At 47.3% G+C, this 12,977-nt stretch overlaps 1 protein-coding gene across 2 annotated transcripts in view; it reads right to left on the bottom strand.

Moving 5' to 3' along the window:
- The window catches only part of LOC147608685 (lipid-binding serum glycoprotein family protein), an 82,000-nt gene that overhangs the window by 16,486 nt on the left and 52,537 nt on the right, over positions 1–12,977 (bottom strand). For both annotated transcript variants that reach the window (XM_086788171.1, XM_086788170.1), the window contains exons 3-4: positions 6,924–7,275; positions 6,587–6,835 (exon numbers count right to left, since the gene is read on the bottom strand). In XM_086788171.1, coding sequence (XP_086644297.1) covers positions 6,587–6,835; positions 6,924–7,275 — 601 coding nt within the window. The remainder of the gene's footprint in view (positions 1–6,586; positions 6,836–6,923; positions 7,276–12,977) is intronic.

Below are 12,977 nucleotides of genomic sequence, written 5' to 3' on the forward strand. Positions count from 1 at the left end.
ATTTGGGATGCCAGATTGGCCTCGATTTGTCACCTGAGCAGCAGATTGCCCCGCTTCTTCTGAGCATTCGGAAGAAGCTATTGTATTGGAGTACAGCTCGACTATCCTTGGCTGGGAGGGTGGTGGTGGCAAATCAGGTGCTGTTAGCGACCATGTGGTACATTACGTCTTGCTGGATTTTTTCGAGCTCTTGCATCAGCCAGGTACAGAGGCTGATCAGGAACTTTCTGTGGTCTGGGCGGGACGGTCAGCCAGCTCGGGCAAAGGTTGCATGGGCAGTTATTACACTCCCGCTGGCTCAGGGCGGTTTGGGCATTATAGATCCAGTCGATCAGAGTAGAGCCTTATTGGGGAAGCTTATTGTTCGGGGGTTGCTTCCAGGCGCTGAGCCTTGGAAAGAGCTCCTCTTGCAGCGATTGCAGGCCCGGGCGCCTCCTGCAGGGGGTACTTGGGCACCAGAGATTCGCTGGATATTCATAGAGATGAGGAGGACAGGCCTCAGTAGAGGATGGGAGGACAGATTTGCTTTGAGTATCTTGAGAGCTTGGGAGCTGCTGAGACCGGGGCTCTCTCAGCGGCCTCCGTCTTGTGTTGAGGAGCGGGCCAGGCAGCCGCTCATCTGGAGCCCAGCGGTTCGTACAGAGCAGGGTCATATGCTGGGTTCTCGGCCTCGTCTAGCCTGGGGACCTTTAGCGGCAGGCCCAGCTCGTAGTTTTGGAGACTGGCAGGCTTTCTGCAGTCTACCAGAGGAGACCCAGGTGGAGAGGCTGAGTCACTTCAGAGGGGGGTTGATTATGAGGGATGATATTCAGGAGGCACTTTCAGAGGAGTGGTTCACACCTCTCGAGCCAGTGGCCCCACGGTGGATGGGTGCCTTCACACAGTTGGAGATCCTGATTGCTGTCAGAGCTAGCACAGAGGATGGCAGATGCCTCTATTATGAGATTCAGGATGAGGGCCGACTCCAGAGAGTGGAGGTGGAGTCGCCTTTGGTTGCAGAGTGCACCTTTCAGAGGATTCGGGTAGTGGCTGCCGCTTCTCGGAAGTGGCATATTGACCCCGACCCTGCTGACGTGCTCCCGGATTGGCGTATATGGGCATATGCAGCGCGCCCCTTGGCCCGGCTACAGTGGGACCCCGGAGAGTACGAGTGGCATGATCCTTATGCATCCCTTGAGGCCACAGAGATCACATTTTTCCAGTATACTGTTCGGCTGGGACGGCATATTTTGACGGCGAGGAGGACGGTTTCTCCAGCGGCAGCGGGGCATTGGCGATTGCAGGGACTATCACAGGAGTTCCTGGAGGATTTCTGGGCTCGACTCTGGGCTAGTCGACAGGCCCGCAGGATCTCGGCTTTTCAGTGGCTGGTCGCCCACAGGGGCTCAGCAGTTGGCACTTGGCTTGTTTATAGCGGTCTTCCGGCGGCCTGCGTCCGATGCGGCCACCCTATGGAGACACAGAGACATTGCCTTTGGGACTGCCCTCAGGCACAGCAGATTTGGCTGCGGATGCTGCGTATTCTAGCCCCCCTCTCTCCAGAGGGTATGTTTACGTGGGGTGCCGCTGCTTGGTCGACTTCGTCAGGGCCTGCTATGGGCTATGAGATGGAGCAGGGCAGTCAGGCCATCAGATTTATTAGGGGCCAGCCTCGCCTGGTTCCGGCACCGGATTTCTCGTCCGACAGCTGGACACAGGAGAGGGATTTACGATGGGAGCTCCTCAGCAGCCTCACCATCTGGTTCACCTGGAGGGCCCGGTGCTTCACGGCCTTTGAGGGGAGATTAGAGCCACCAGCAGAGACTATTCGGGGGATTTGGCAGGAGTTGATCCACACCCTGCGAGGACAGTACGACCGCATCCGGGGAGACTCGGATGAGGCGATTTTACGGCGCCAGGCCTTTCATACCACTTGGCGCTGCGGCCCGTTCTACACCCTACACACGGGATCCCCCCGTTGGCACTACAGGCCACCTGTTTGGCTCTTCCCCCCCCCCATTGTATGATTTAGCCGCTCAGTCCTTTAGACTGATGCTTGTATTTTGCAGCACCTAGGGAGAGTCTCCCGGGCTGCCATGATGTATTCACTGCTCTTCTCTCTGTTAGGAGCAGGAGAGATCTCTTTTGTAGCCCTACGGGCGTTTTTTTTACATAACTAATGAAAGGATCTTTTCTCGGAAAAAAAAAAAAAGAAACCTAATCTGGCAATGTTAGAGAAGCCCTGGGATAAGGAGAAAGTAGGCTAATACGAGCGGCTCAGAATATAATTAATAAATCCATGTGTACTGGTTACTTGTAACAGATCGTTATTTATAGCAGCAATGGGCACAGTATAAGTGAAATACGAGTAATTATTGTAATAACCTCACTATTGGAAAAATTTGTTAAAAAAATTTCACGTGGTGTAGGCTCACCGTGTGCCATGTGTCAAAAAAATGTTATTATTATAATTTATTACATAGATGCATATATGTAAAAAGAGGAGAGAGAGAGAGAGAGAGAGAGAGAGAGAGAGAGAGAGAGAGAGAGATTAAGCGTCTACTAAAGACCCAATGGACCTAGGAGACCAAAGTGATACAATATTGTCCATGGTAAAGAGAGACAGAGAGAATGAGAAAAGAGAGAGAGAGAAAAGAAGACAAGAAGAGAGAAAGAGCGAGAGAAAGAGAGAGAGAAAGAAAGAAAGAAAGAAAGAAGGAACGATATATTAAGGGTCTACTAAAGACCTAGTGGGCCTATGAGACCAAGGTGATACAATATTGTCCATGGTATATCCGAAATCAAAAGTATCTCACTAGAGTGATACAAAATTGACCATGGAAATCTAATCATGCAATACAAGGAACATGAAACATGAGAGGAAGCTCAACTCGGTATACCACTCTCCAAAATATCAAGCATGGGGAGAGGTCTCCCTCAGCTACATCACCTGGAAAGGTAGCTTGATGGTGATGGAGCATGTCTTGGATCTGGAACCAATGAGGGGAGCGTGGCCGAGGTCTGGGGGGTTGGGCAAGCTAGAATGCGCAGACCAAGTCCGAGGTAACTCCTCTTGAGCGAGGTGGATCTGTAGCAACCCAAGGTAGGTCCATGGGATCCACTGTATGGGTGTCCTCCTCCTCCTGGGTCCTAAGAAGAAGCTGGTGATGGTTGGCTGGTGAGGGAGGGGTCGAGGTGGCTAGGGCTGAAGCTCTCTCAAGAAAGAGGAAAAGAAGAGAAGCAACCAAAAAGAAAGAGAAAGAAAGAAAGAAAGAAAGAAAGTTGTATTAACGTCTTCAAAAAGCCAAAATGACCTATTAGACCAAAAGGTTACATCATATCCATGAGGTACATCATCAAGGGTACAAAATAGTAATAAAGAAAGATAACAAAAATCTAGAACTATAAAATCTAATCTAGATAACATGAGCACAGAGCTCTCATATCACCCTAATACATCCCTCATGGGCCGTTGTGACATGGTGCTCAAGGTGGTAAAACTGAGCCGGCGTGAGAAGGTCCTACGATGATGGGAGATGATTGCCGGATCCTCCTGTGGTGGCGTGGCTGTGGGCGAGGGCCATGGGTCTGGGGCGTTGAGCTCTGCATAACTCAGTGGCTCTCTCGAGTGTCACACCTCTCGACCGAGATCCTGCACTAGCCTGTGGTCCACCAGGTATGGTAGGTGGATCGGCCCTCAAAGCGTTGGTCTGGAAGAAGTCGGTGAGAGCTCCCGGTGTTGGTCCTCGAGCAAGTTCAGCTGATCTGAATCTCACTAAGGACTCCCTGTGTCTACAGAGCTCTAGAAGAAAAAGTCCCAGGCATCTCTGATCCGGGAAGTCCATGATCCTGGAAAGTGGTCCGAACCCAGCTCAAAAGAAGCACTGGAACCTCCCCTGAATCTCATAGTATACATGGCATCGGCATATGTAATGATCATCTGTCTCAGGCTCTGTGTGACAGAGCTGGCATATCATGTCCTCTAGTGTGGCCGCCCTGGGCCCATATGTGGTAGTCTCCACTCTCAGCTGGTGGGACGAGGTGAGGATCTAGCCGATCGCACATCTCACCCCAAAAGATAGGTGTGTGTCCATGTATCATGGGCGGATGATGCGCCATCCTTTGTCAGGCATAGGAGGTGATTCCTGTAGAAGGTTATCTTCATTCCCCAATGGATGACTAGTTGAATTCCATGTCCTCTGAGTATCTAGTCGGACAATGTCCTTCCTGATAACCCTGTTCCACTTTGTACGGCTGAGAGAAAAAGACAGGGCCTCTATGCTGTACTGGAACGGAGGGAGTACCTCCATTTGCATGCCGGGCATGCCAAACCAAGTGCCTACCTGTGCATACCAGCACTTTGTATCTCCCTCCAGGACTCCAAGGCTAGCCAGGGGTATCTATCTAGGGGAAGCTCCTATAGCATGTGCTAGTATGTCACTATTTGGAATAGAGCCTCTGTCACTATCGGTGCAGCCCCTATCTCTGTCCGCACAATCTCATGTGGCACTAATGGCTTACTCCTAATCATGTGCGAGATCATCGCCACTAGGGGCCTCTCCATCGACTTCCACCCATCATATACCTCCTCTGTATCTATCTTTGCCGGCTCTGTCCTCTGTCTCCTCCTGTGGTACAAGCTAGGAGAGAGAGAAAGAGAAAGAGAGAGAGAAAGAGGGAGCGAGAGGGCATATGAAAACCTACCCCGTGAAGAGAATCGAGAAGAGAACCTAAACGGGGAGAAGAGCTGGCAACGCAACCGAAGCCAACAAAATCCCACCAGGCTCCGCCTCTCCCTCCACACAACGCACAACATGTCCATAACCATGCTAATCAAACAAGGTAGAGATGCCCAAGTCACTCCAAAGCCACATCCCACAATCGCCATTGTCCTACAAGCCATCCATTGCTCGTAGTTTACCAACGTACATGCCATATTGGGTGTCCTAAATTCTTCCGTTCTCATAGACTTCACACCCGCCTTATCGACCATCCTCGCTACACATCAACATTCAATTCCCTATATCAAACCATGTGTAAGAATCAAAGAAAGTGGTGTGTTGAAGTTTTCACCGGAAAGAGCTTCTACACAGGCCCAACTTTTGCCCATTGCCCATGCACAATACCTGCAATATTATACACAGGCTCTACATCTAGTAGACACATCAATGGGCATTGATATCTCAAACACCTGCATTAAGCCTCATTGTTGACAACCATCCAAGTACGTTTTGGATAGGGGGACCATGGCAGACACAAGCCTAGTCCATGGTACGACCCATCACATGACCTTTCTCAAATCTGCAAGAACCTTCCATGGCCTCTTCTTCAGCTCCACAATCCATTGATCCACATTGCCTCAATCCCCAATGCTCGCTAACGCCAAATCCCTCGAACCACAGAGGCCGCTCAACTCCGTTGCAGATATGAGGAAAGCCAACTCCCATGCATCAACAATCTAATAATCTTGACTCCCCAAGAAAAGGGATGTCGAGAAAATGTCAAAGAAAGCAGCAAAGAGAGTTGAAGAAAGCAATTAAACCTCCAAAGAGATTCAATGCATGCAACCTTTGCTTCAACTCCAATTCAACACCAACAAAACCTCGCCCTGGCCGACGTATTTGCAACAAAGAAGCCCAATCTCTAGGCATCACGCTATGAGCTCAAGGTATAATACCATGTCGGGTCAAGAAGATCCAGACCGCCATCTATCCATGCAAATCATTCCATGGTAATCTTGGCACTCATTCCACCAATCACACGATGCGGTCTACTTCAACCAACTGCCTAATTTTGAAGGGTCCCAGCCATTTCCACAACAAAAGGAGGCCTTGCATGAATAATTTCTACATCGCCTATACCTTTCATGCCACCTCGACAAGCTGCCTGCCACCAAGGCTACCCAAAGCTTCCAATATGCCCTGCATCTGGCTGTGGATCGGTCCCAAACCACACCACTTACCCTCGCATGCCAACTTCATGGCACATCCTCCACCATCCACACCTTTCCACCCCAGCAGCAACTTCATCACCGACTTGGGTGACACAAGGACACGGTCACACCATTAGGAAGAGGGGTATGCTAACCACTCTATAGGTTAACATGGTCTCACCTGCCCGACCTACCGTAAGGCGCTTTGCCATTTTACCCGATCAAACACGCCCTTACCTTTTGTAAGATGGTGCTAGAACATAACCTCTACTATGGATCCTCTATTGAATATGAGCAGCTCAAGTTGGCTTCTCTTCATAACGGGGGCCTGACCAATTGAAAGAACCACTATTTCCAAATCTCACCGCTGATTGCCTTCTTGCATTGCATCTATGATTCAGCAGCATATGCAATAGCTTGCTTACCTTTTCAGCTAGCTGCAAAGAATGTGGATGCTTGTGATAATCACATATCAGCTCGTGCTGGGAGTTTTGAACATGCAAGGCTTCACATGGCACAACTATACCCCTGCTAGCTGTCAATAAGTATCACTTTTATTCACATAAAAGAAAACAACAGATAGCTTTACTGAAAACAATAGCCCTATCAGATCAATCACTACAAATACTCATATGATTTCCTACTTCAAAGGATGGGGAGCAGGGTCAAACTCACAACAGATATGCATGCCACTGGTACCATCTCGCCATTATTCGCAACTTCAATGATCATGAGTGCGGCAGCACATCCTTCGACCCCATCCAGACTTAGCACTATGTTAGGTGGAGATGAAACTTCAAATCTTAACTTTATGTCCTCATTGGGGTATTGTTGATAAAGCTGTGGAATAAGATATTTCCACTTCGACGTATTCAGAAACGTCTGATCTGGCACTTTATCTACTAGCCAGTTGAGTAAATCCGCCTGTATAAGCAGCACCAATAAAGAGAATAAACTGCCTACCTTTTCACCTTTTCTAGAAAAATACCTGAGAAAAAAACCCTCTACATACATTGTAATAAATTGCAGCACCATCATTGAAGACTGACTCACTGAGAGCAATGGTGACCATCTTCGTGTCACCACCACATACAAGCCCGGGTGCCAGCTCTGGAACATGCTTGAGACATGGCATTGCTGCTTTTAAGCTAACAAATTCACCCTTCACACCAACACTGACTGAAGTGGGACCGATAATTGGCTTAGAAACAATGGTAAAGTTGAGTTCTGACGTGTCATCGACTGGCACTTGCTGAGGTATCCTAAGCAAAAAGGAATTAAGATTCTGAACTCCCTCTTGAACCTCTGCATTTAATTGCTCTTCAATTGTCACACGAATGCGCTCTTCCAATCCATCTATTAGCCTGCCATGATTCCAAGAAGCCCTTATTTCAATTCAACATCCTTTATATATTTGGATTGTAATAAAAGGCATGAAAAAAAAAATCTCTATAAAACTTGAGACACTACCAATAATAAGTTGTTGGAAAATGAGACCTTGAGGGCATGTACTCAATTCGAAGAAGGAAAAATTCAGCCATCCCTCAATGATGAGCTGAATACACTTAGAAAGAAAATGAAGACCCTCAAGGAACAAGAGGAGAAGAAGGCAAACGAGGCAACCACATGGGCCGAGATGATTAAGAAGACACAGAAACAAGTGGAAGAAGCATGCAGCTAGATTGAGGTTGCCAAGAAGCAACCGAACCCACCATCATCACCAATGCGAAGAGGAGAAAAGAAGGAAGATTAGGGCATTGAATGTGAGAAAAGAAGGAAGATTAGGTCTTTACATTGACGAGATCTCGGATTACATAGATAGACAGGGAGGACCAGGAGCACATTTAGCAGGAGTCCCGATACCAATCCTCTTGTATGCAGATGATATTGTTCTTATTTCTGATTCGCCAGAGGGGCTGCAGAGGCATTTGGATGCATTATGGGCCTTTTGCGAGGACCGGGACCTCACTGTGAACTTTGGAAAGACCAAGGTCATGATCTTTAACACCTCCCCACAATGGATAGGTAGAACTGCAGTACAGTTTACATACAGTGGAGAGCCTAAGAAGTATGTTACCTCATATGTATACCTTGGGATCACTTTTGCTGGACCTCAGTTCTCGATGCAGAAGACGGCTGAAGCTAGATTGATGAGGGGATATGCAGCCCTTGGCTCACTAGAGAGGAAATGCTCACAGATACAGTTTCAAGAGCCAAGGACAAAGCTTTGGCTATTTGATACTCTAGTTACACCTGCACTTCTATGGAAGCAGCCATGATGAGATGCAGGAAGAGGAGGAGGATGTCACCAAAAGAACTAGAGTGGGTGATGAACAAGAGATGCAGAGTCCTGTAGGTTCTACCTCTGCTCCTTGTGCCCACAGGTCTTCCTTGCCCATTAGGCCTTCTTTGAAGAGTGCAAGCATTAAAGCTCGTTTTCAGAAAGCAACAGTTTGCTGAGGCCACCCGTGAATTGACAAGGTTGTTTATTCAGTGTGCTTTGTCATTTCACATCGTGCGCACTCCAAGATGGAAGAAGACCATGAGAGCCATTAGCCGCATTGGGTATGAGTGGGAGGGTCCCAAATATGACTCCTTACGCAAGAAGCACTTGAGAGATGAGAAAGATCTTGTACAGCTTGAGATGGATTCTTTGAAGGCAACATGGCATAAATATGGATGCACCATATTATGTGATGGTTGGACAGATATGCGGAAAAGGAATGTTTATAACATTTTGGTGTCCTCCTGCAAGGGTGTAATGTTTATGCGTGCCATTGATGCTTCAGTTCCAGGGACGATGGTGACAGGAGCCTTTATATGGCAACACATACGCCAGACAATGTTAGAGATTGGTGCTCAGCATGTGGTGCAGGTGATTACTGACAATGGCTCTAATTGTGTGTCCATGGGCAGAATGTTAGAGGATGAGTTCCCAGAGATAGTGTGGACTCCTTGTGCAGCACATAGTCTTGACCTCATGATAGAGGATGTTGCTAAAATCCCTTGGATTTCTGAGATCTTTGCTATAGCTCGGAGCATGGTGAGGTTTGTTACCAAGAGGCTAAAAGTCCTCTACATGTACCGTGCCCATAGTGATCTAGAGTTGCTCAAGCCCTCAAAGACCAGGTTTGCGTACATGTTCATTGTGATTGAGAGGCTAGTGAGAGTCCAGCAAGGGCTACTCCGCACAGTTGTGTCACGAGAGTGGATGGCATGGGAGGATCGAGAGCAGCCCAAGGCAGTGGCATTTGTGCGTGCTGTGATGCGAGAGAGTTGGTGGGATGATGTTAAAGCACTTGTGAAGGCCACTCAGCTTCTTTACAGTGTCCTTCGCATCACAGACATGGAGGGCAGCACTCTTGGTCTCCTTTACGAGTTCATAGACCATATTGGAGAAGCCCTGAATCGGTGCACCGTTCTATCAGCAGAGAGGTATGTAATATGCAATATGCATGTCTTTCCAGTTTTGTACTTGTCGGGTTTATTTGGCTTTGGTTGTTGGTGAATCGTTATTCGTGACTTGGTCTATGAATAGGGTCCAGGACATCAGGGAGGTTTGGAACCGTAGATGGAATTGGTTTCATAGACCAATCCATTCGGTTGCCCATATACTGCATCCTCTATGGCGTAATGAGGAGCAGTTCAACAACGAGGAGTTGGAAGAAGGGTGGCAACATTACATCCAGAGGTGGACAGGAGGTGATATTAATCTCTTGAGAAAATTGGAGGATGAGCTCTTGGTATATCGCAATGGGAGCCGTGTGTTTGGAAGACCCACCGCACTACTAAGAGAGACACAGATACAGCCAGTCTCATGGTGGGAGAAATATGGGATTGGTACTCCATTACTGGTAAGTGTTTAGTATTCAAATGTTACATCAATAATAGCCATGAATCATGATGCAATGGGAGGTTAGTGCTTAATCATGACTACTTACACAGTTTTATGTCCTTTCTATGACAGAAACGCCTTGCATTGCGAGTCCTCTCACAAGATTGCAGCTCTGGGCCTTGTGAGAGGAACTGGAGCACATGGGCTCTCTTCCACACAAAGAAGAGGAGCAAATTGGGCAGTGCTCAATTAGAACGGTTGGTTTATTGTCATTGCAACCTCCGTCTAATTGAGCAACAAGGCAATCCAATCGAGCCGCGCCAAGTGAATGTCGACAAGATTGACATAGAGTTGGTGAAGGATGTACCGGATATTCCTCAGGAGGAGCGTGACATCTATGCTATGCTTTACAAGGAGTTGATGGCACCAGCTCGTATCACACGAGTGCATGCATCTAGAGATGGAGCTTCTACGAGTGCTATGGCTACAGAACCTGAGATTTATGGAGCTAAGGCAGAGTCTTCTTCCGGCACAGAGTCAGAGACATCAGAGGATGGAGATGACCATGAGTCGTCGTCGTCGTCTCCGTCTGAGGAGGATGACTCCTGAGTCCTGACTCCTGATTCTATTTTCTACTTTATTTTGTACTATGTACTGTGTGTCACATGTGACACGGATTGTGTTTGACTATTTACTATTGACTCTTGAGCTTATTTATGATGAGCATTTACCATTGAGACTCTGTGTCATGTGATTTGTCTATTTAGTATTATCTATGATTGTTGATTCATGAATCATGATTGAAACCTGCAGGCTGCAGCCTGCAACCTTTGAAGTTAAAGTTTGGCATTTGAACTTTGTAGTTTGTACATATTCAGCATACACCATGGCTCATTTCTTTCTTGCATTGTTTTTATCTAGGATTGAAGTTTGAAACTTTGAGTTTGAAGTTTGAACATGGATGACTGCCTTGGCATATTTGGCATTTGCTATCCCATGGGCCATGGGCCCATTATGCATAGATGATAGTACATACTTATTACTAAATCCTGATACATCATACAAGCATGCATATATTCAACATATTATCATTTTATCAATGCTATCAATGATCCCATATATTCTGGCATATAAATATCATATATGGTATTGATTTTTCACATGCCAAGATGGGAAAGTTTGAAACGCGTTTCAAACTTCTGGGAAAGGTTTGAAACGTTTCCAAAACGTTTCAAACGCGTTTTTTGAAACGTGTCGCTACTATGGTTCGGACCACTTTCAGGGATCATGGACTTCCTGGATCAGAGATGCCTGGGACTTTTTCTTCTAGAGCTCCGCAAACACAAGGAGTCCTTAGTGAGATCTAGATCAGCTGTACTTACTCGAGGACCGGCAAAGAGAGCTCTCACTGACTTCTTCCATACCAGCACTCTGAGGGCCGATCCACCCACCATACCCGGACCACAGGCTAGTGCAGGAGCCCAGCCAAGAGGTGTGACACTCGACAGAGCCACTGAGTTATGCAGAGCTCGACGCCCCAGACCCCAGAGCCCTCGCCCACGGCGACGCCACCACAGGAGGATCCGGGCCATCATCTGCCATCATCACAGGACCTTCTCGCGCCGGCTCAATTTTACCACCTTGAGCATCATGTCACAGCGGCCCATGAGGGATGTATTAGGGTGATATGAGAGCTCTCTACTCATGTACCTAGATCAGATCTTATAGTTCTTTATCTTTCTTTATTACTATTTTGTACCCATAATGATGTACCTCATGGATATGATGTAACCTTTTGGTCTCAGGTCATTTTGGCCTTTTGAAGACGTTAATACAACTCTCTCTCTCTCTCTCTCTCTCTCTCTCTCTCTCTCTCTCTCCTCCAGACACCCGCTCCCACTAGGGATAGGAGACAGTCCCAACTCAAAGATTTCTTCCAAAGAGCTATGCCAGTGGCAGCTGATGTACCGCGTGGGGTGACTGCACAGAGAGCAGAGGAATTGAGACCCAAGAGGAGACCTAGACAGACTGGACATAGAGCACCCCGACTCCGTCACCGAGAGATAGCAGCTATCCGAATGAGACACCAGATGGAGACACAGGAGAGGCTAGCTCGCTTTCATTCAGACTCAGGGTACATGTTCACGCCATTCACAGCCTCAGCATCGGCGATGTATGATATCTTATATCCCTCTTATGGCACTCGATGGAGGTAGACATAGATCTGCAAAGCATGCTTGTACTACCCCTTCAGCATATAGAGATGCATCTTGCCTTAGCACTCCATCCACATCCCCACTCCCCCTTATATTGTTTGTATATGGGCTCCACCAATCCATTATGAATCACAGTTGTATCCGGACACATGCACACTTTTTCTTTTCTTTCTTTTCTTCCGATGACCGGAAGAACACAGTTGTATTATTTTTTGTCTCATAGGCCGACTTTGGCCTCTCGTAGACGTTAATATATCTTTCTTTCTTTCTTTCTTTCTTTCTTTCTTTCTCTCTCCAAGAGACGCCCCTGCCCACCTGGCCCTCGCCCCCCCCACTCTGCACTCCGTGCATGGTGACAAGATGGCTCATCATCAGCAGTGCAACAGTTGTACAGTATTAGAACCCCGTAGGATGATATTTGTCGTACGCCGTGACCCCATTGTACATCCTCAGTCCAGGATAAGTCAGGCACGAGCTACGTAGGTCATTCCTAAGCCTTAGCGGGTCAGTTAGTCAAGTCCCTTAACCCACTTGGAGAGAATCATTCATGCATGTAGAGTCAGTAGAAGCCTTAGGGTTTGCATCAGAAAGCACTCTGCATTCTGCATAATATGCATTCATATGCTTGTGCATCATTTAGAACATCCCAGAAGCCTTAGGGAATTTACTAGGATTTATCTGGTATTTTTCCCATATTTTTTGGTATTTATTTAGCATTTATTGTCATTTATAAATATAAACTTTATTAAATAAATGACCAGCCAACTTGACCAGCCTCTAGTTAGTATAAATAGGCTTGCATAGGGCTTAGTTTCTCATTCAGTCTTCAGTGTGCTAAGAGCTTTCCTCCTCAGTCCTAGGAGTTCCCTTGCCTTCAGCACTAGACTAGTCTCATCCAGCCCTTGGAGTGCTTGAGTTTGCTTCAGCCAACCTTGGTTCTCCAACGCATGCAATTCAGCAGTCCCTACAGCCATAAGCGCATCAGATCAGCCCCAAATCATCATAAACACCTGCG

The sequence above is a fragment of the Cibotium barometz genome, chromosome 52, assembly GCF_041138505.1.
Source record: "Cibotium barometz isolate CiBa-2024 chromosome 52, ASM4113850v1, whole genome shotgun sequence".
Taxonomy (NCBI): Eukaryota; Viridiplantae; Streptophyta; class Polypodiopsida; order Cyatheales; family Cibotiaceae; genus Cibotium; species Cibotium barometz.